Genomic DNA, 24,661 nt, shown 5'->3' with positions numbered 1-24,661 from the left:
TCTGGCGACCGTTTGTTTGGTGAGAGATTGGATGAAATCATCAAACAATCCAAGGGAAAGGAAACATCCTTACCCCAAGCCAAACCAAAAACACCCCAACAGAGGAGGGGACAGTCGAGGTTTCGGTCCTTTCGGGGTGCGGGCAGGTCACAATTCTCCTCGTCCAAAAGGCCTCAGAAGGATCAGAGGAACGCCGACGCATGGCGGTCTAAATCACGCCCTAAAAAGACCGCCGGAGGTGCCGCTACCAAGGCGGCTTCCTCATGACTTACGGCCTCCTCACACCGCATCCTCGGTCGGTGGCAGGCTCTCCCGCTTTTGCGACACCTGGCTGCCACAAGTAAAAGACCGTTGGGTGAGAGACATTTTGTCTCACGGTTACAGGATAGAGTTCAGCTCTCGTCCTCCGACTCGATTCTTCAGAACATCTCCGCCTCCCGAGCGAGCCGAGGCTCTTCTGCAGGCGGTGGGCATTCTGAAGGCAGAAGGAGTGGTGGTCCCGGTTCCTCTTCAGCAACAGGGTCACGGTTTCTACTCCAACCTGTTTGTGGTTCCAAAGAAGGACGGGTCCTTCCGTCCTGTTTTGGACCTAAAACTGCTCAACAAACACGTAAGGACCAGGCGGTTCCGGATGGAATCCCTCCGCTCCGTCATCGCCTCAATGTCCCAAGGAGATTTCCTAGCATCGATCGATATCAAGGATGCTTATCTCCACATACCAATTGCTCCAGAGCATCAGCGCTTCTTGCGCTTCGCCATAGGAGACGAACACCTTCAGTTCGCGGCACTGCCGTTCGGCCTGGCGACAGCCCCAAGGGTTTTCACCAAGGTCATGGCTACAGTAGTTGCGGTCCTCCACTCTCAGGGTCACTCAGTGATACCTTACTTAGACGATCTGCTGGTCAAGGCACCCTCTCAAGAGGCATGCCAACACAGCCTCAACGTTACTCTGGAGATTCTCCAGAGTTTCGGGTGGATCATCAATTTTCCAAAGTCAAATCTGACACCGGTCCAATCACTGACATATCTTGGCATGGAGTTTCATACTCTTCCAGCGATAGTGAAGCTTCCGCTGCACAAACAGCGTTCACTACACACAGGGGTACAATCTCTCCTTCAAGGTCGGTCACACCCCTTGAGGCACCTCATGCACTTCCTGGGGAAGATGGTGGCAGCAATGGAAGCAGTCCCTTTCGCGCAGTTTCACCTGCGTCCTCTTCAATGGGACATCCTACGCAAGTGGGACAGGAGGCCGACGTCCCTAGACAGGAACGTCTCCCTCTCTCAAGCAACCAAAGCTTCCCTTCGGTGGTGGCTTCTTCCCACCTCATTATCGAAGGGGAAATCCTTCCTACCCCCATCCTGGGCGGTGGTCACGACGGACGCGAGCCTGTCAGGGTGGGGAGCAGTTTTTCTCCACCACAGGGCTCAGGGTACGTGGACTCAGCAAGAGTCCTCACTTCAGATCAATGTTCTGGAGATCAGGGCAGTGTATCTTGCCCTAAAAGCGTTCCAGCAGTGGCTGGAAGGCAAGCAGATCCGAATTCAGTCGGACAACTCCACAGCGGTGGCTTACATCAACCACCAAGGTGGGACACGCAGTCGGCAAGCCTTCCAGGAAGTCCGGCGGATTCTGCTGTGGGTGGAAGCCACAGCATCCACCATATCCGCAGTTCACATCCCGGGCGTAGAAAACTGGGAAGCAGACTTTCTCAGTCGCCAGGGCATGGACGCAGGGGAATGGTCCCTTCACCCGGACGTGTTTCAGGAGATCTGTTGCCGCTGGGGGATGCCGGACGTCGACCTAATGGCGTCACGGCACAACAACAAGGTCCCAACATTCATGGCTCGATCTCAAGATCACAGAGCTCTGGCGGCAGACGCCTTAGTTCAGGATTGGTCGCAGTTTCAGCTTCCTTATGTGTTTCTTCCTCTGGCTCTGTTGCCCAGAGTGTTATGCAAGATAAGGGCCGACTGCCGCCGCGCCATCCTCGTCGCTCCAGACTGGCCGAGGAGGTCGTGGTACCCGGATCTGTGGCATCTCACGGTCGGCCAACCGTGGGCACTGCCAGACCGACCAGATTTGCTGTCTCAAGGGCCGTTTTTCCATCGGAATTCTGCGGCCCTCAACCTGACTGTGTGGCCATTGAGTCCTGGATCCTAGCGTCTTCAGGATTATCTCAAGAGGTCATTGCCACTATGAGACAGGCTAGGAAACCAACGTCCGCCAAGATCTACCACAGGACGTGGAAAATATTCCTGTCGTGGTGCTCTGCTCAGGCGTTTTCTCCCTGGCCATTTGCCTTGCCCACTTTTCATCTCAATCAGGACATCTCCTTACCCTCGTTTTGTCCTCATCCAGTTCACCAATGTGAAAAGGATTTGCACTTGTTAGATCTGGTGAGAGCACTCAGACTCTACATTTCTCGTACGGCGCCCCTGCGCCGCTCCGATGCTCTCTTTGTCCTTGTCGCTGGCCAGCGTAAAGGGACACAAGCTTCCAAATCAACCCTGGCTCGGTGGATCAAGGAACCAATTCTCGAAGCTTACCGTTCCTCGGGGCTTCCGGTTCCCTCAGGACTGAAGGCCCATTCTACCAGGGCCGTGGGAGCGTCCTGGGCCTTGCGACACCAGGCTACGGCTCAGCAGATGTGTCAGGCAGCTACCTGGTCGAGCCTGCACACTTTCACGAAACACTATCAGGTGCATACCTGTGCTTCGGCAGATGCCAGCCTAGGTAGGCGAGTCCTTCAGGCGGCAGTTGCCCACCTGTAGGACGGAGCCGTTACGGCTCTATTATGAGGTATTATTTACCCACCCAGGGACTGCTTTTGGACGTCCCAATTGTCTGGGTCTCCCAATTAGGAGCGACAAAGAAGAAGGGAATTTTGTTTACTTACCGTAAATTCCTTTTCTTCTAGCTCCAATTGGGAGACCCAGCACCCGCCCCTGTTTTTTGTATACACATGTTGTTCATGTTAAATGGTTTCAGTTCTCCGATATTCCTTCGGATTGAATTTACTTTAAACCAGTTTATAATTTTTTCCTCCTTCTGGCTTTTGCACCAAAACTGATGAGCCCGTAGCAGTACGGGGGGTGTATAGGCTGAAGGGGAGGGGCTTTACACTTTTAGTGTAATACTTTGTGTGGCCTCCGGAGGCAGAAGCTATACACCCAATTGTCTGGGTCTCCCAATTGGAGCTAGAAGAAAAGGAATTTACGGTAAGTAAACAAAATTCCCTTCTTTGTCTTGTTGGCGATATGTTCCAAACAGCGATACCTCGTGTAACTAAAGAACTATAAGAATGTAAAAAGTGCAAAATCAAAAACAGGAAATGATTGACACTTGGCACGTACGCTATTATAGAAGCAGTAATATTGTATGATGTATCCTGTGCAGTTTGTAGGACATTGCGGTCGTTTGTTTGTTCTTGGTGTTTTCACAGCCTATTTGTGATTTTTCTTCCTCCTGTAGGGGGCACATTAGCTGAATACATCCAGAAGCGCTGCAATTCTCTGCTGGATGAAGATACTATTCTCCACTTCTTTGTCCAAATTCTCCTAGCTTTGCATCATGTGCATAATAAACTAATCCTCCACCGAGACCTGAAAACTCAGAACATCCTACTAGACAAACACCAGATGATTGTAAAGATTGGCGACTTTGGAATCTCAAAAATTCTCAGTAGTAAGAGTAAAGCCTACACGGTGAGTAGACAGAGACAACAGATTTATTAAAGGGGCTGTCCACTACACAGCATAGTGGTCACTCATCGATGTAAACTCATAAAGAAGGCTTTTCTCAAATACCTTGTGTAGTACATTCTGCCTCTGAGCGGCGTTGTTGCAGTCCGCTCATCACCATCAAGTGACCATCGGGCTCCGTGACCTCTGAGATCCGGTGATGTCACATCAACTTCCAATGGACCCAACATCACTGAGGCGGCTTCAGTCTTCCTGAGTGACTGGCTGTGGGCAGTGTTTCACCGCTCATCACAGCCCAGCATCTCGCACGCTCTCTCATTTGCTGAAGAGCAGAAGAGATGCTGGGCTGTGACAAGCGGTGAAACTCTGCACACAGCCCAGTCACTCAGGAAGACTGGAGCCCGCCTTTGTGATGTTGGGCCAACTGGAAGTTGATATGACATCACGAGATCTCAGAGGTCACGGAGCCCGGGGGTCACATGATGGGGATGAGCGGACCACAGTAGCGCCGCTCACAGGCACAATTGACTACACAGGATATTTGAGAAAAGCCTTCCCTATGGGTTTTACAGCGATGTGTGACTACTATGCTGAGTAGTGAACCACCCCTTTAAAAAAAGGAAAAAAAGTAATTCACAAATTGTAATGTACAGTACCTGCCTATGGGAAGATGTCCTGAGATGCTGGAAGTTAACAAGGGGTGTACTGGTTCTCACCTTTCCAGGATTTGTATAACGCAGATAGAACCTCTGAGCATATAAAGGAATATGCAAATGCCAAAAATATCCTTATCATTTCTATAATATCCCTGTCTGACACTCACAGGGTTTGTCCATCTTCTTTCTTCAGGAAGGTATTGTTCTTCTGCCTCCTGGTTTCCTGCTTGATGGGGGACGTTGCGCTCCTTTTGATTCACAGTTCGGTGGCATTGTCGTGTCACTGGCTCTCTACCATTCTGCAAGTATTGGCAGCATCGGTGGAGCGCAGGGGTGGATCCACTACTCTGGATAGTTTCAGAGACGCTTTTGAAAGCTTTATAGCAAAAAGTTTTTAACCTTGGAGCTCCTTGCCTAGGAGGCCGGCCACCGCTGATTGCCAATGTTACAGCCAATGCTGCAGACTGTGAACAGTAAACTATAAACTTAAAAATCCCTCCATTCTTTCGAGAGCACTTTTAATAAGAATTAATATCTGACTGTTTGAGAAGACGAGACAACCCTTAAGGTGCCCGGACATCATAGGTAACGGTCCACCAAATGGAATATCTCTCTTGATTCCACAACGCACATTAGTGCTCGCCTTGGCTGAGCGTTCTTGTCTTCTATATATTGGAAGACCAATAAGTCAGACTCCCTGATGACTTCCTCAACATTGTCCGTGGGAAAGTGCCATGAGACCTGCATCTACATTAGCCAGGCAGCCGGTCCTACCAAAAAGGGTAAACGCAACCAGCCCTAATCTAATATGTATATCAGCCATTACTCTTCTTTTCAAAAAGCATTGTGGTTCACATTGGCCTTTGCAGAAAGATTGTGGGACACCCTGTTTACACCTCTAAATCAGTGCCAGGTCAAATGATTTCTTTTTAGAGCAGCATTGGAGCTCTATCCATCCAATGTGGTATTAACCATATATTCTCCAGCTATGCAGCCAGGTTACCAGGGCTTTACTGCACTTCTTTAAACTATTTATACCATGAAGAGTCGATAACTTTTGTAAAATTAAATAATTTGGGCACAATATTTTAGGTAACAATAATTTTGAATTTGGGCACATGCGATGTAGGATTTGCAGAACCCAAAGAAAAGCTTTAAGTTTTATAAAGTGGTTTATATGAACACTGTAAAAAACAAGAGCACGCTGTGTCCCAAAAAACAACAACACAAAAGGAACAGCTTACCCGAAAAACCTCTGAAAAGGCTAAAGGAAAAAAAAGCAATGACACAGATTTGCTTAAATTGTCTAATTTTAAGGCCCTGTGCGCACTGGAAAACGGAATTTTCTTAAGAAAATTCCGCAGGGTCTGAAAGATTACCGCACCCGCGGTAAAAAAAACGCGGCAAACCGCACCCGAAAACCGCATGCGGCTTGCTGCGGTTTTACCACGGTATTGTTCGCTGTATTGCTGCGGTTTTGCCGCGTGCAGGTTGTTACATGTGCTTTAATGCATTCAATCCAATCAAGCACATTGAAAAAAAAAAGAAAAAAAAAAAAAAAGTAATTTCCTTCTGAGATAGATAGCAGACAGATAAATAGACAGATAGAAGAATAGAAGACAGATAGAAGAATAGATAGAAGGATAGATAGAGTCCCTGTGAGCACACGCTGCATTTCTCCCGAGCGGTAATGTGTTGTTCACATTACCGGCCGTGGAAAATGCCCTGTGGTTACCTTTGTTGTCTCGTTGCAAGGCTGCATTCAGCGCTGTGTGTCAGTCGCGGCTGGATGCAAGCATCGGAGGACGTGGATTACGCCGGAGCTGTGTGTTTCGGGGGGGTTAATAAAGGGGTGAAACAGGGGCTTTTTTGTGTTTTATTTAAAATAAAGGATTTTTCGGTGTGTGTGTTTTTTCACTATACTTACGGGTTGATCATGTCAGCTGTCACATAGACGCTGCCATTTCAAGCCTGGACTTAGTGGCGGCGATCCGCCGCCATTAACTCCTTATATTACCCTGATTGCCACCGCATCACGGCAACAGGAAGAGCCGGAGACACTCCGGGACTGCCGCATAATGGATGCGACAGTCCCGGGGCAGCTGCGGGCTGATATTCTCAGCTGCGGGAGGAGGGGGGGCATTAACCCTGGCCCTTGCCCTCCCCAGCCAGAGAATACCGGGCCGCCGCTGTGTGCTTACCTCGGCTGGACGGTAAAAATACGGCGGAGCCCACGTGTTTTTGTCCGATTGGTTTCTATGTGTATTCTATATGTCTGTGTGTGAGTGTGATGTGCGTGTTTTCTATGTCTGTGTCTGTGATCTGTGTGTTTACTCTCTGCTCCGCTTCCTCTTCCTGTCATAATGACATCACTTCCTTGCAATCCGCAGGCAGCGATGAACATTACCGTAGGTAAACCGCGAAATACCGGAGGGAATAACGCAGGAAAATGCTATGAACCGCACAGAATTTGCTGCCTGCGTTATTCCCTGCAGGATTTCACAATTACATTGCAGTCAATGGAGTGAAATCCCGCAGCGACGTGTGGAAAAGAAGTGACATGCAATTGTTTTTGCTGCGGGAATCCCACAGCAAAACATGCAGCTGTCAAAATCCGCATAGTGCGCACATCATTTTTTTCCCATAGGTTTTGCTGGTGAATCACTGCAGAGATCTTATGAACATTTTCTGCAGCGAAACATGCAGCAAAACCGCGGCAAAAACCGGCAAGTGCGCACAGGGCCTAACAGTGTGTTATTACAGTATTTTCACAGCGGCTCATGCTGGATGGTGGGATTGCGGCATCTTTGGATTGTTTAGTCTAGGGGTTGGCAGCATTTTTTGTATGTGAGCAGATTTAGAAAAAAAAAAAATCAAAGATGAAGCATGCCATGCTATTAATTGGAATCTGTCAGTAGGCTCAACCCTACTAAGCTTCCTATAGTCATAGAGAGCCAATAAAAATTATACTCTGATATCTGCTATCTGATATTTTATTTGAGAAAAATAAAAGTTTTTCTTAATTTTGCAACAAGCTGTTAAAACCTATGGGCCGGACATAGATCTCCCTGAGAATCTGTCTAGAAATAGGCCCGATGCTATCGCATCGGGAGTGCGGTGACAAAAACCTATCTGTCTATGCTTAGTGGTGCTGACAGGAGCAGTGGTGAGTGGGGCTGGGGGCGTACAGATCTGGTGGGGGGGCTGGGGGCGTACAGATCTGGTGGGGGGGCTGAAAGCATACAGATCTGGTGGGGGGGCTGGGGTCATACAGATCTGGTGGGGGGGCTGAGGGTATACAGATCTGGTGGGGGGGCTGGGGGCATGCAGATCTGGTGGGGGGGGCTAGGTGCATACAGATCAGGTGGGTTGGCTGGGGGCATACAGATCTTGGGTGGGCTGGGGGCATACAGATCTGGTGGGGGGCTGGGGGCATACAGATCTGTTAGGGTGGCTGGGGGTATACAGATCTGGTGGAGGGGGGGCTGGGGGTATACAGATCTGGGGGGGCTGGGGGTATACAGATCTGGTGGGGCGGCTGGGGGTATTCAGATCTGGTGGAGGGAGGCTGATGTCCCCTGCAGCAATGAGCACATTGTTTAGTAATGTGCTCCTGCTGGTTCTCTTCTGTCCCTTATTATGTTGTGTCTTACCTGTCCTCCGTGACTGGGGAGCCTCCAGCTGCAGCACACAGACTCCTCCGTGATAGCGTGCGGTGTACGGAGTGGCCGCTGCAGGTTGATGTCATGGCTTTACTGCAGTTGAATGCTTTACGGCGCCACAAAGCATTCAACTGCAGTAAAGAGCTGACAGCAGAATCGGCGGCGGCCCCGGACAGGTGAGTATACAGCAGTGTGTGTGGCTGTGCTGTGTGCATGTGTGCTATGTGTGTATATGTGCTCGGTGTATCTATGTGTGGCTGCTGTGTATGTATTTGTGTGTATGCGTGCGTGCAGTGAGGACCTGGAAGGCGGAGCATTGTTCTAACTGCGGCTGCGCAACGGACAATGCCGAAGTGCATCACGGAAGAGGGGAACAGACAGAACTGGTGATTATGTAAGTAGATGAAAAGAGGGCGTTACCAGTGCGAGACATGTAATGACTGACAGTCTGCTCTGCTCATCTACATGTCTCACAATACTAATGCCCCCTTTCATTTATAACAAGCACTGAAGGCAGATTCTCAGGGAGATCTATATCCAGCTCCTAGATCTTAACAGCTCATTTACATAAAAATAAAAATGTTGATTTCTCTTGAATAAGACATCGGTTCGTAGATCTCAAGGTGTCATTTTATTCAACTTTCTATGATCTACATGCCTATATAGATGACGTAGGAGGGTTCAACTTACTGATTCTACTTGATTCCCTTTAAAGCACCCCACCAGTGTTTTTTTTCTTTTTTTTTCAGTGCTGGAGTGGTGTTTTAAATCTTAGTGCGGCGTTACACGCACTGATTTATCGTGTGATCGCATGAGCGATCGCACCCGCCCCCGTCATTTGTGCGTCACTTCATTGCCCGTGTGATGCCGCCCTAAAGGCCCTGTTACATGCTACGATATATCGGGCGATATGTCGTCGGGGTCACAGATTCCGTGACGCACATCTGGCATCGTTTGACATATCGTAGCGTGTGACAGCTACGAATAACTGTGAGCGAGCAAAAACACTCACCTTATCGTTGCTCGTTGACACGTCGTTCATTTTCAAAATGTTGTTCCTCCTTTTGTGCTCCAGTTGTTCATCGTTCCCGAGGCAGCACACATCGCTATGTGTGACACCCCGGGAACGACGAACACAGCTTACCTGCGTCCCGCTGGCAATGCGGAAGGAAGGAGGTGGGCGGGATGTTACGTCCCACTCATCTCCGCCCCTCCGCTTCTATTGGCCGGCCGCTGTGTGATTTTGCTGCGACGCCGAACGTCCCTCCCCCTTCAGGAAGAGGATGTTCACCGTCCAGGAGATAAGTACGTGTGACGGGTGGTTAACGACTTTGTGCGCCACGGGCAACTAATTGCCCGTGACGCACAAACGACGGGGACGGGTACGATCGCTCGTGCGATTGCACGATAGATTGTACCGTGTGACGCCGCCTTAAGTCCCCTGCCCCCTGTCTGGTACTCACTTGCCGCCATCTTCATCTTTTTCCAGTGCTTCTCCCGTCAGCCTCCTGTGATTTGTGACCTGCTGACTATATGTCACGGACATGTGAATAGCCCATAGGACACATGCCTATTCTACTCTATCTACGAAAAACAAATACCGTCTATCGGGCCGGTATAATCTGGTATATGTATATATATATATATATATATACATATATAATTGCCTTATTCTGTCTGTCTATCTGTCTGTCTGTCTGTCTTGCTCCAAAATTCTGTCCTTACCGCGACAAGCGTCTCATTGGCCGCTCGCCTCGGCTCCGCCCCCGCACGGATTGGCCACTCGCCTCGCCTCGCCTCCGCCCCCCCGCACGGATTGGCCGCTCGCCCAGGCTCCGCCCCCCCACGGATTGGCCTCTCGCCCCGGCCCCCTGCACGCATTGGCAACTCGGCCACGCCCTGCCCCCCTCACGCATTGCACGCTCGCTCTGGCCCCACCCCCCGCACGCATTCCCCGAACCGACACGGAGCCCCGACTCCCAGGTGAGTGCTGTACCCCCGGGAGCCCACATCAGCGTACGCCGGCAACCCAGCCGACACATACCCTCGCATTGCTGGGGTTGCCGGTGTACGCTGGTATGGGCTCCCGTGCGAGCGGGGGGCGGGGTACGCTGGTAACCATGGTACACATCGAGTAATATTGTGTAGCATGGTTACCAGCGTACACCGGCTCTCAGGTGAGCGCATCAAGGTCCTGCAGCGGCGGAACACACACACACGCACACACATAAGAACAGACACACGCACACACATCAGATCACACTCACTCTCACACACACCTCACACACACATCAGATCGCATCCACACACTCACAACTTCCAGTGATATCGCTTGCTTCTCGGCGGCGATACTGTGCGTGCAGTGACCTTCCAGGACCTGCCGGAGGTTCACATGGCCAGAAGCATGTGGTATCTCCAGATGTTGTGAGTGTGAGCGCGTATGTGCAATTTGGTCAATGTGTGTGTGCGTGTATGCGATCGGGTGTGTGCGTGTATGCGATCGGGTGTGTGCGTGTATGTGATCGGGTGTATGCGTGTCGGCAGAAGGCAGAGGAGCACTGCGTGCAGCACAGCTGCTGGGACCGCACACAGGAGGGCACAGGCAGATGTGGGGTGTGAGTGTATGCGATCACATGTGTGCGTGTATACTGTCTGATGTGTGACTGTGGAGCACGATGGGGGGTGCACAGCATGGGGGATGGAGCATGATGGGGGGTGCGCAGCATGGGGGATGGAGCACGATGGGGGGTGCGCAGCATGGGGGATGGAGCACGATGGGGGGTGCGCAGCATGGGGGATGGAGCACGATGGGGGGTGCGCAGCATGGGGGATGGAGCACGATGGGGGGTGCGCAGCATGGGGGATGGAGCACGATGGGGGGTGCGCAGCATGGGGGATGGAGCACGATGGGGGGTGCGCAGCATGGGGGATGGAGCACGATGGGGGGTGCGCAGCATGGGGGATGGAGCACGTTTGGGAGTGCGCAGCATGGGGGATGGAGCACGATGGGGAATGCGCAGCATGGGGGATGGAGCACGATGGGGGGTGCGCAGCATGGGGGATGGAGCACGATGGGGGGTGCGCAGCATGGGGGATGGAGCACGATGGGGGGTGCGCAGCATGGGGGGTGTGCAGCATGGGGGATGGAGCACGATGGAGGGTGCGCAGCATGGGGGATGGAGCACGATGGGGGGTGCACACCTCCCCTCAAAACACACACACACCGCCACACACGCACTGCGCAACACACCACACACACACTGGGAACCACAAACACCGCCCTACACAGACACCCACACACACAGACAACGCCGCACACACACAACACCCAACACACAAACACCGCAGCACACACAAATATACGCACATACCGAACAACACACACATTGCACAAAACATACCTCCCACCAAAACACACACACACACCCCACACCCACACAAACCACGCAACACACACACACAACGCTACAGACACACAGCGCTCTACAAACAACGCAACACACGCAACACACATACAACACCGCTCTCACCCCCCCGCCACACCCAGACAACAGCCAGAACATGTACAGCGCCCTACACAAACACTTGGCAACTACACACAACAACATCTATATATATATATAACAAAAATCATACATTAACTACACAATACGTAAATTCTAGAATACCCGATGTGTAGAATCGGGCCACCTTCTAGTATATATATATATATATATATATATATATATATATATATATATATATATATATATATATATATATATATATATATATAAAATCTGGTATATAGTTAACACTATTCATTATCCGTCCATATCGAGTCCCAGCATACATCCTGAGTATTTTTGTTATTGTGCATATAGTCCCATCAGTTTATCTCTGGTTATACATTATTGATATTATTGACTTGGCGCACTATTGTATTTGTTGGCTGTTGATTTATTATTTATACAGCTCATATTGTTGATCCGATTGTTATTTCTATATCCCCATATTACATCAGATCTAGCACTAGTGCTTGTTATTTGCCCAGCTTATTGTCCGCTGTGATATGTAGGTTTGGATTGTCACCAACCTTTATTGGTTAATCATTGTCCTTATTTTAAACTATATCAACTCTGATCTCAAATTTAGTTCTGGGGAATTGCAAACACGGTGCAGTCTGTTTCCTCGCAATTTTAATTAACTATGTATATTGTGATATATGTTTTTAATTGTGGACTATGTTTAATAAAGTAGTTTTTTTAACTCTTATCATTGAAACCTTTTGGATTTTCTGAATAGATTTTTCTGTGTGCAATATAATTTATAACCTGATTGTAGATTACATCAAGGAGGAAAGGTCGCGCTCAGTACTGGGCACTGTGCCCCTTAAAGGGAATCTATCACCAGGTTTTTGCTACCTAATGTGAGGTAGCATAATGTAGAGACAGAGATCCTGATTCCAGCGATGTGTTACTTACCGGGCTGCTTAGTGTAGTTTTGATAAAATCACTGTTTAATCAGCAGTAGATTATCATTAGAGGATTACTTGATGTGCTACCAGGTAGTCCAGCATATTCATGAGCTCTATATTACTGCTAGATCTGCAGCAAAGAAAATGTGACTTTATCACAACTGCAGAAAGAAGCCCAATAAGTGACACATCACTGGAATCAGGGTCTCTGTCTCTACTTTATGCTGCTCTCAGATGTGGCTGCAAAAAACTGGTGAGATATTCCCTTTAAAGAGAATCGGTCATCAGATTTTTACTACCTCTTCTGAGAGCAGCATATTGTAGAGATAGAGACCCTGATTCCAGCGATGTGTCACTTACTGGGCACCTTTCTGCAGTTTTGATAAGTCACATTTTTCTTTGTTGCAGATATACCGGTTCTCTGAATGCTAAGCTCTGTATAACCCCGCCCACACCACTTATTGGCAGCTCTCTGCCCATGCACAGTGTACGCAGAAAGCTGCCAATCAGTGATAGGGGCGGGGTATACAGAGCTTATGAATATGAAGGACTACCAGGAAGCAGGTTTACTAGTCCTCTAGATGACCCCGGAGTGCAGTGCGATAAATGCATCAACTGGCAATGGAGGAGATAGGGAGATTGATCCCTCCCTCTCCTCTGCAGCTGTGATCTGATCGCAGGATCCGCAGCACAGTGGCATGTGACTTGGCTTACAATTGCTCCACAGCGGGAGCCGAGGTTTGCATCCAATGCACTCGCTTCGGATGCCATACGCTTGTGTGGCCTTAGCCTAAAGGCTACTTTACACACTGCGATATCGGTCCCGATATCGCTAGTGTGGGTAGCCGCCCCCATCTGTTGCGCGACACGGGCATATCGCTGCCCGTGCCGCACAACATCGCCCACAGCCGTCACACATACTTACCTGTCCGGCGACGTCGCTGTGACCGGCGAACCGCCTCCTTTCTAAGGGGGCGGTCCGTGTGGCGTCACAGCGACGTCACTGAAACGTCACTGAACCGCCGCCCAATAGCAGCGGAGGGGCGGAGATGAGCGGGACGTAACATCCCGCCCACCTCCTTCCTTCCGCATAGCGGCCGGGAGGCAGGTAAGGGGAGCCTCCTCGTTCCTGCGGCGTCACACGCAGCGATGTGTGCTGCCGCAGGAACGAGGAACAACATCGTTACTGCTGCAGTAACGAGATTTGGGAATGGACCCCCGTGTCGCCGATTAGCGATTTTGCACGTTTTTGCAACGATGCAAAATCGCTTAACGGTGTCACACGCAACGACATCGCTAATGCGGCCGGATGTGCGTCACGAATTCCGTGACCCCAACGACTCCGCATTAGCGATGTCGCAGCGTGTAAAGCCCGCTTAAGTGTACAATTTCTGCTTTTCGTTAGTACATTCATGTGCTATACACGTAGGTGACGACTGCTTGCATGATGACTTTTCATACACGTGCAGTGATGTCCTGTTCATACTGGTGGCACCACCGTGATTACCAGTTGGCTGATGTGTCACCATATAGACCATGCAGATAGGATGTAGCTGGGACTGATGCCCAGATGGGGGAAGTAAATCATTGCTTAAACTTCAGTCTGTTGTCAATTTAGGCTCACGCTGCAAATATAGAGCTTTATTTTTCCACTAAAGTGTGCGGAGTCATGTTTTGGTATTAAACTGCCCACACACAGCGCAGCACTGACGCACAAACCGCAGCAGCTCAAAGTCCTCATTCCCTGCATATTAACAGGAGCGTGTAGTCAGAAAATGACCTGTTGTTTAACTCAAGTTTTTATGTTAAGGGAATGCTATCAGCAAAAATTGAAAAAAAAACACACAACAAAAAAACCCCCAAAATGCTATTTACCTGTAACTATAGTGGTAATCTGCTGCTAAATACCATATTAAACATGTGCTGTAGTCTAATTGGAAGTGCAGCTACATGGTGAAAATGAAGATATATTCTCCCTGCTGCCGCTTGCTTCCTGTCATTGAGATGTACTGGGCCAGTGATCAGTGCTCTCACTTCAAAGAGAGTGCTGACTGATCATAGCCCCATAACACGGAGCAAGCAGCTGCAGGGAGAATACAACCTCCTTTCCACCCTTCAGCCGCATTTCCAGTTAGACTGCTGCACATGTTTAATACGGTGCTTGGCTGCAGATTTCCACTATGGCTGCAGTTATAAACTGTTGGTTTACTGACAAGTTCTGTTTAAACATATTTTTAAAGATTTTTAATTTTCTTTGTGCCTACTTATTTTAAAAGATCCTAAAATCTTGTAATTTCCACTCAAGGAACGCGCCCTTTGCGCCATGTGCTGATGCCCTGTTGGCCCTCTATCTTTACTTTCCTAAAGGAGTGACGTGCCATACATCCATGTAACCACTGTAGTCAGGCAGTAGCTGTGCCTTACATGCATCACCTATGAAGTCAGTAATTGGCAGCGGTGATTACGTACCCAATCACTTCTGAAAATAATCAAAGACAAAAAAGACACCCGAGCATCGGTCCTAGAGGGAATCAGCAGGATTTCACCCCCCAAAACTATTTATATGGGCATGTAGCTCTTTCAAAGATAAGTCCAGCAATACCTTTACATGGCCAGTCGCTTCTTCCATTACTGAGAAATCAGTATTGGAATTTGTATGCAATTTAGGCTGAAGATCTATTGGTAGATCTGAAGCTTCTGCCACTCAGCTCTATTCCCCGTCCAGCGCCACCTCTTCCTACTTGACTGACAGCCTCTATGCTGTGTGACTTCAGACAAAGAGCGGGGAATAGAGCTGGAGTGACAGAGGCTTCAGATCTACCAATAGCTCTTCAGCCTAATTTTCAAATCTCTTCCAATGCTGATTTCTCAGTAATGGAGGAACAGACTGGCCATATAAAGGCTTTGCTGGTCTTGTGTTTGAAAGAGCTACATGCACATGTACAGTCAGGTCCAGAAATATTTTGACAGTGACTGAATCTTCGTGATTTGGCTTCTATATGCCACTATTTTTTTTTATTTAAAATGAAACAACTGAGATACAATTGAAGTGTAGACTGTCAGGATTAATTAAAGGGGTTGACCAAAAATATCCTGTGAAATGTTTAGGTATTGAAACCATTTTTCTCCAAAGCCTCCTCATTTCAGGCACGCAAAAGTAATTTCAATTCAGTTAAAATAACTTTACCATAAATAAAATGTTCATTTTTAATACTTTGTAGAGAATCCTTTGCAGGCATGGACTGCCTGGTTTCCTCCTTTGTGATGCTTTGCCCGCAGTATGTTTTGCGTCATTGTCCATCTGTTCTGTGAAGCGCCGTCCAATCAACCTTTCTGCATTTGGTTGAATCTGAGCAGAAAGTATCTCCCTGTGCACTTCAGACTTCATCCGGCTGCTTCTGTCTTCAGTCACATCATCAATAAACACTAGTACCCTAGAGCTATTGGAAGCCATGCATGCCCGGCCATCACACTGCCTCCACCATGTTTTACAGAGGATGTGTTGTGCTTCCAAACCTTCTCCATACTTTCTTATTCCCATCACTCTAGTACAGGTTGATTTTAGTTTCATCTGTCCAAATAATGCTTCTCCAGATCTCGGCTGCCTTCTTTAGATGTTATTTTTTAGAAAGTCTAATCTGGTCTATTTGTAAGGCAGATTAATGATTTGCACCTTGTGGAGAACCCTGTGTATTTGCTCTCATGAAGTCTCTTTTTGGTACACTGGTAACAAATAGATCTGATCGAACGCCCCAAAAGGATCGGTGAATCACTAACAGATTTAAAAACAAGTCCGATCCGCTCCAGAATCCGGTGCCTATATAAGTCAATGGGCACCAGAATCCGGAGATTAAAAACATCTGTGGAGGGGATATGGGGGCAAGGCGCACGCGCGGCATACTCACCGAGGCGGTGTCATGGCGGCAAACTCCTTCCGGATCACGCTTTTACCTTCCGGAGCTGACAATTCGATATTCACTACTTTGCCCGCTCACCGGCGCATGTAATTGGTTGCAGTTAGACGCCCCCACCCTAAGTAGCAGCGTGTCACCTGACTGCAACCAATCACAGGTGGCAGGATGGCGGGTGGGCGGGGAAAGTGTCTGCCGGTCAGTATCGAGGTAAAAAATAAACAAATAAATAAAACAATCGGCAGCACAGATATAGCTCGCGGCTGCAGCCCCAGCTGTCGGGCTGTATCTGTGCTGTGTATCCAATGCCCACAGTTACACGTGCGAGGCTTTGACAAGTGATGCCATGGCAGACTCTCGCGAGTCCCTCACAAGTGTGATTCCGGTCTAAGAGAAACTGCATGTGGCTTTTTTTAATTTAAATAAATAGTAAAAAAAAAAACGACGTGCGGGTCCCCCCCAATTTTCATCCCCAGCCAAGATAACACCGACTGGGGGCTGGTATTCCAGCCCGCAGCCGCCCAGTATTGCCGCATCTATTAGATGTGACAATCCCAGTGCGATACTGGCCCTTCCCGTGGGCCTGATGCAGTGCCAATCAGGGTAATAATGGGTTAATAGCAGCGCATAGCTGCTACTAAGCCGTAAGTTGTGATGGCACAGGCGTCTATGAGATACCTGCATCACAAACCTGTAAATTACAGTAAATAAACAGACAGAGAAAAAATCCTTTATCTAATATATAAAGCTGAATGTGTGTGTGTGTGTGTGTGTGTGTGTGTGTGTGTGTGTGTTACGGGGGGCTGTCTGATAATAACTGAAAGGAGTATCAGACAGTCAGGGTCCACCGTGCAAAGACTTTGCTGCAGACTATGGCAGAGTGCAATACCTCTGTTAACTCACAGAAGGATATAATAAGTAAGTAAAGCAATTCCTCCCTTACTTGGAGGGTGTGTGGAATGATCTCTGTTAATAATCACAGAGACAAAGGCAATGTGTGCGAAATGGCACCTACCTAGGTCCGCTCTTCTAGTGGTGCAAAAGAGACGAACAGCAGCGTAAGCCGCACAAAGCTCCTACCTGCGTTCGCTCCACTAGTGTGCGAGGACACGAACCACTAGATATGGCACCTGCCTAGGTCCGCTCTTCTAGTGGTGCAAAAGAGACGAACAGCAGCGTAAGCCGCACAAAGCTCCTACCTCTGTTCGCTCCCCTAGTGTGCGAGGATACGAACAACTGCCAGACGCAGTATAAGGAACGTTACCCTAGCGGCAACGTCCACCTACGAGTAGAATCACAAGGCCCAGCCAGACCATGTGCCTCAGGCACCTGCCTATGTCCGCTCCCCTAAGAGGTAAGGATACGGACAGCAGCCGAAGCTGTAAGGTATAAGAACGCTACCCTGCCGGTAGCGCTCACCTAGCATAGACAGAGGAATGCCTAGAGGAACGCGCACAGAGCGTCTACTCATATGCATGAACCAAGAGGACTGAGCACCATGCGGCGTGTGTCAGGGTCTTATATAGACTCTGTGCCTCATCCAAGATGGAGGACACCAGAGCCAATCCGCTGCCAGAACGACAGGAGTGACGTCATGCTGGCCTATCACCGAGCAAGACGTCACAAGCACATGACCAGCGACCAATCGGCATAGAAGGTGTCAGAGACATGTGACCTCGTGTCAGCGATGATGTCACCCGCACATGTGCAATGGCTCCAAGATTGGACTTAGTCTCCAGCGCTCGCACATGTGCAGTAGCAAGAAATCTGGACTTAGTCTCCAGCGCTCGCACATGTGCAGTAGCAAGAAATCTGGACTTAGTCTCCAGCGCTCGCACATGTGCAGTAGCAAGAAATCTGGACTTAGTCTCCAGTGCTCGCAGCAACCGTAACAGTACCTCCCCCTCAAGGGCCCCCCTCCCGGCGACGCAGGTAATCGGCAACTAAGTCGGGAGCATGGACAGCCTCCTCAGGCTCCCAAGAGCGATGTTCCGGACCATAGCCCTCCCAATCTATCAAGAAGAACCTGCGCCCTCTAACCATCTTAGAACCAACTATGGCTCGTACCTCATAGCTAGAGCGAGAGGAATCAGAGGCAGGAGAGTGCACTTCACGAGCGTGAGGTAAAATAGCCGGCTTTAGCAGTGAGACATGGAATTTGTCATGAATCCTAAGATGGACAGGTAACTTCAATTGATAGACTACAGGATTTACCTGTCGAAGAACCTCATAAGGACCCAGGAAGCGAGGAGCAAATTTGACAGAGCTCACTCTAAGTCTCACGTGTTTTGCAGAGAGCCACACAAAGTCCCCTGGAGAAAAGACAGGAGCCGGGCGACGAAACCGATCGGACACCGTCTTCATACGGTCCTTAGCTGCTTGGATCGACTCTTGAGTCCGATCCCAAACCTCTCTGGCATTAGTTGCCCAGTCGGCCACAAGAGGAGGAGGTGCAGCAGCGGGAAACGGTACTGGTACCCTAGGGTGTTGCCCATTATTGAGTACGAACGGTGTCTGCCCAGTGGCCTCAGCCAGCGAATTGTTAAGGGCAAATTCTGCCCAGGGTAGGAGGGAGGACCAGTTATCGTGGTTCTCAGCAACAAAGTGTCGAAGGTATATAATCATAGATTGATTGGTACGTTCAACCAAACCATTAGTCTCCGGATGGTATGCCGAAGAGAGATTCAACTCAATTTGCAGAAGGCTACAAAGATCTCGCCAGAAACGGGAAGTAAATTGCGGGCCTCTATCACAAATGATACGATCTGGCATCCCGTGAAGCCTAAAGACATGCTTGAGGAATAGTTTGGCTAGTACCCTGGAAGATGGGATTCTCGATAACGGTACGAGATGAACCATCCGGGAGAAATGGTCCGTAATGACCCACACAAATCTATGTCCCTGTGAACATGGAAGATCACCCACAAAGTCCATGCCTACCACCTCCCATGGTCTATCTGGCACTGGTAAAGGATGCAAGAGCCCAGCCGGTCTCTGCCGTAATGGACGGTTGCGAGCACACGAGTAGCAGGAACTGACATATCTCTTGACGTGGCTGGCTAAGTGTGGCCACCAATACCACCTCTCCAGTAACTCTCGTGTCCGCCTAATACCAAAATGCCCACCCACCTTTGAGGTGTGGGCCCATGACAGTATATCATTCTGTCGATCAGGCGGAACAAAGGTCTTGCCCGGTGGGATTTGGTCTAACGTCACAGGGGAGAGCGTATGAAAAACCCTGGAGGGAAGGATAAGACGAGGTTCGTCAATCTCTTCCTGGGTAGAAAGCATAGAGCGAGACAGGGCGTCTGCCTTGTTATTCTTACTCCCAGACAGATAGTTGATGGAGAAGTGAAAGCGGGAGAAAAACAAGGACCAGCGGGCTTGGCGAGGATTCAGACGCTGAGCGGTTTGTAAGTACGTCAGATTCTTATGGTCTGTATAGACCTGGAAAGGATGTTTCGCTCCTTCCAGCAAGTGACGCCACTCCTCCAAGGCTAATCTCAAGGCGAGCAGTTCCCTATCCCCAATGGTATAGTTTCTCTCTGCCGGTGAAAAGGTTTTAGCAAAGAAGAAACACGGCCTTTTTCTACCTGCACCGTTCTTTTGATACAAGACCGCACCAGCACCCACTGAAGAGGCATCAACCTCTAAGAGGAAGGGCTTACTCTCATCGGGTCTTTGAAGAACGGGAGCAGTTGAAAAGTGTCTTTTTACTGCCTCAAAAGCCTGAGATGTCTCAGTAGACCAGGCTTTGGGATTAGCACCTTTCTTAGTCAAGGCCACCAAAGGGGCCACCAAAGTAGAAAAATGGGGTATGAACTGCCTGTAATAATTTATGAATCCTAAGAAGCGTTGCACCGCCTTCAAGGAATGAGGTTCGGACCATTGCAGGACAGCAGAGAGCTTCGCAGGATCCATAGCCAGACCCTCTTGTGAGATAATGTAACCCAAAAAAGGCAATGAGGACTGCTCGAATACACATTTCTCGAGTTTAGCAAACAATGAGTGCTCCCTTAAACGGGAAAGGACACGAACGACATCCTGACGATGAGTCTCCAGATCAGGAGAAAAAATCAGGATGTCGTCCAGATACACCACTACTGAGGATAACAGTAAATCCCTGAACACATCGTTTACGAAGTCCTGAAATACTGCGGGTGCATTACATAACCCAAAAGGCATGACGAGGTATTCATAGTGACCGTCTCGGGTGTTAAAAGCGGTCTTCCATTCGTCACCCTTTCGAATTCGTACCAAGTTATACGCACCCCGCAGATCCAACTTCGTAAAAACTTGAGCTCCTCTCAGTCTGTCAAAGAGCTCCGAAATTAAAGGTAATGGGTATTTGTTCTTTATTGTGATTGCGTTGAGACCCCTGTAATCTATGCAGGGACGCAAATCACCCTCTTTCTTCCGAACAAAGAAAAACCCAGCTCCCGCGGGAGAGACAGACTTACGAATGAACCCCTTCTCTAAGCTCTCTCTTATATAGGTCGACATGGCCTCCGACTCAGGTATCGACAGGGGGTAAACCCTGCCTTTAGGTGGAACCGAACCTGGGATAAGGTCTATGGCACAGTCATACGGCCTATGGGGTGGAAGAACCTCAGCACCCTGTTTGGAGAACACGTCAGCGAAATCCAAATAGGGTGTAGGTATGGGAGAGAGATCAGTTGATGCAACCGCAACGACCTTAGGTGGTAAGGGAAGACATCGGGACTGACATTTCGAACCCCAACTAATAATGCTGTCAGACTCCCAGTCAATGTGAGGAGCATGAGTCCGAAGCCATGGAAGACCCAGAAGGACGTCGTCTATACCCTCAGGCAAAACAAGAAAAGAAATCTCCTCTATGTGACCCTGAGACAGGGAAAGGCGCAAGGGAACTGTCCTCAATGTAATGGAGTCAGACAACATAGTTCCATTAACAACACGGACAGGAATAGGCGCCTCTAACATGATAGAGGGAATATTGTGTCCCTTTACAAATCCTGAGGACACAAAAATCCCGTCAGCTCCGGAATCCACAAAAGCCATAATAGGCCATGTATTCTCAGATAACGAGAGCTGACCTGGGATACAACACTTAGAGGGTGCAGAAGACGTCTCTAGTAACCCCCCTCTAATGGTTACTAGGCCAGGGAGTTTCCCTGACGACTAGGACACTTGTTGGCATAGTGCCCAGCTTGACGACATACGTAACATATAGGAGGACCAGACTTGCGTAGTCTGGAGGACGTATGACCTAACTCCATAGGAGTGGGAGATGTTTCAGATGCTGAGGAAGATGGTAGTGGACCCTCAACAACTGGAATAGCCCGATGCTTAGGGCGTGAGGAAGAGACCTCGAGTCTACGTTCCTTATGGCGTACATCGATCCTCGTTGCTACTGTGATCAAGTCCTCCAGAGAAGCAGGGACCTCACGAGTAGCAAGGGCATCCTTGACATAGCCTGCCAACCCTCTCCAGAAGATAGGAATCAACACCTTCTCTGGCCAATCTAGTTCTGCCACCAGAGTTCTAAAAGCAATGGCATAAGAACTAGTGGATAACGAACCCTGAGATAGATCTAACAGTCTCAGGGCCGCATCATGGGTAACCTGCGGACCCATGAATACCGCCTTAAGAGCATCAAGAAAGTCTTGATGTCTCAGAGTAACCACATCAGAGCGCTCCCATAGGGGAGTCGCCCATTCTAAGGCTTTGTCCTGAAGTAAGGAGATGATAAAGCCTACTCTGGACCTCTCCGTAGAGAAGCGAGAAGAGTTGACCTCTAGGTGTATCTGACACTGACTAATGAAACCACGACATGATCTGGCATCGCCAGAATATCTGTTTGGCAGAGCAAGTCGAGGATCATGTGCAGATGTCACCATGGTCTGAGGTTTATCCTCTATACTCTTGAGCCGTGACTCAAGTACTTGTATGTAACGGTGTAACTGCTGATATTCTGCCATAACTGCCAGACCCTTGGCTCAGTCCTAATGTTACGGGGGGCTGTCTGATAATAACTGAAAGGAGTATCAGACAGTCAGGGTCCACCGTGCAAAGACTTTGCTGCAGACTATGGCAGAGTGCAATACCTCTGTTAACTCACAGAAGGATATAATAAGTAAGTAAAGCAATTCCTCCCTTACTTGGAGGGTGTGTGGAATGATCTCTGTTAATAATCACAGAGACAAAGGCAATGTGTGCGAAATGGCACCTACCTAGGTCCGCTCTTCTAGTGGTGCAAAAGAGACGAACAGCAGCGTAAGCCGCACAAAGCTCCTACCTGCGTTCGCTCCACTAGTGTGCGAGGACACGAACCACTAGATATGGCACCTGCCTAGGTCCGCTCTTCTAGTGGTGCAAAAGAGACGAACAGCAGCGTAAGCCGCACAAAGCTCCTACCTCTGTTCGCTCCCCTAGTGTGCGAGGATACGAACAACTGCCAGACGCAGTATAAGGAACGTTACCCTAGCGGCAACGTCCACCTACGAGTAGAATCACAAGGCCCAGCCAGACCATGTGCCTCAGGCACCTGCCTATGTCCGCTCCCCTAAGAGGTAAGGATACGGACAGCAGCCGAAGCTGTAAGGTATAAGAACGCTACCCTGCCGGTAGCGCTCACCTAGCATAGACAGAGGAATGCCTAGAGGAACGCGCACAGAGCGTCTACTCATATGCATGAACCAAGAGGACTGAGCACCATGCGGCGTGTGTCAGGGTCTTATATAGACTCTGTGCCTCATCCAAGATGGAGGACACCAGAGCCAATCCGCTGCCAGAACGACAGGAGTGACGTCATGCTGGCCTATCACCGAGCAAGACGTCACAAGCACATGACCAGCGACCAATCGGCATAGAAGGTGTCAGAGACATGTGACCTCGTGTCAGCGATGATGTCACCCGCACATGTGCAATGGCTCCAAGATTGGACTTAGTCTCCAGCGCTCGCACATGTGCAGTAGCAAGAAATCTGGACTTAGTCTCCAGCGCTCGCACATGTGTAGTAGCAAGAAATCTGGACTTAGTCTCCAGTGCTCGCAGCAACCGTAACAGTGTGTCTGTGTGTGTATATATCCGGGATTGGCATCTGCACCGTCGCAGCTACAGCCACAAAATTTTGCACACTCACACGTCTGGACCCCAAGAGCGTCATAGGCTATGTTGTGAGGCAAAATTTTAACCCCGCACGTTCCAATTTACCAATCAATTTTGCCCCTATCTACATAATGGGGAAAAAGTGAAACGAAAAGTGTATCCACACCGTCGCATTTACAATCACGAAATTTTGCATAGACACCTCATGTGACCCAGGGAACGTCGTAGACTATGTTTTGACAGGAAAATGTAACCCCGCGCTTTACAGTTACTCTCCAAAAAACATGGCTCCATTAAAGTAAATGGAGCTTGGAACTACAGGTTATTAGTAGGAGCTGTGATTGGTTGCTATAGGAACAAAAGACATTAATAGTATAAGAAACGTATATGTGAGGTAATAAGATGTCGCTGGGGAGACGGATATAGAGAGACAGACAGAGAGACAGACAGATAGAGAGACAGACAGACAGAAAGACAGACAGGGAAAGAGACAGAGAGATAGAGACAAACAGGGAAAGAGACAGACAGAGACAAACGGTGAAAGAGACAGACAGAGACAGACGGGGAAAGAGACAGACGGGGAAAGAGACAGACGGGGAAAGAGACAGACGGGGAAAGAGACTGACCTGGAAAGAGACTGATGGGGAAAGAGACAGACAGACATGCAGACAGGGACAGAGACAGGCAAACAGGGAAGGAAGAGACAACCAGAGAGACAGACAAAGATAGATGAGGACAAACACAGACCTTGATAGAGACAGACGGGGAAAGAGACAGAGAAATAGAGACAGACAAGGAAAGAGACAGACAGAGACAGGCAGACAGGGAAAGACACAGACAGGAAAAGACACAGACAAAGAAACGGGGAAAGAGACAGACCTGGGAAAGAGATAGACCTAGAAAGAGACAGATGGGGAAAGAAACAGAGAGATAGAGACAGACAAAAAAAGAGACAGACAGAGACAGGCAGACGGGGAAAGAGACAGACGGGGAAAGAGACAGACCTGGAAAGAGACAGACGGAGCACATTACTTGGCCAATTTAGTTAAATCTGTGTGGAATATCTGTGGTGTTGAAATATATGTTGTGAAATGCTTCTATTAGCTTAGTTTTTGCCTTTTAATAATTACATTTCTATCTATTTGTTTTGTGGTTTTTGTGTGCAGAATAAATTTTTGTTAA

At 49.0% G+C, this 24,661-nt stretch overlaps 1 protein-coding gene across 1 annotated transcript in view; it reads left to right on the top strand.

The window, feature by feature from the left end:
* Positions 1 to 24,661, top strand: part of NEK8 (NIMA related kinase 8) — a 145,414-nt gene that overhangs the window by 9,003 nt on the left and 111,750 nt on the right. Inside the window, exon 3 of the mRNA XM_075333189.1 lies at positions 3,476 to 3,708. Coding sequence (XP_075189304.1) covers positions 3,476 to 3,708 — 233 coding nt within the window. The remainder of the gene's footprint in view (positions 1 to 3,475; positions 3,709 to 24,661) is intronic.

Source organism: Anomaloglossus baeobatrachus, chromosome 2, assembly GCF_048569485.1.
Source record: "Anomaloglossus baeobatrachus isolate aAnoBae1 chromosome 2, aAnoBae1.hap1, whole genome shotgun sequence".
Lineage (NCBI taxonomy): Eukaryota > Metazoa > Chordata > Amphibia > Anura > Aromobatidae > Anomaloglossus > Anomaloglossus baeobatrachus.
The sequence above is the reverse complement of the archived record's forward strand: the minus strand, read 5'-3'. Positions and strand labels throughout refer to the sequence as shown.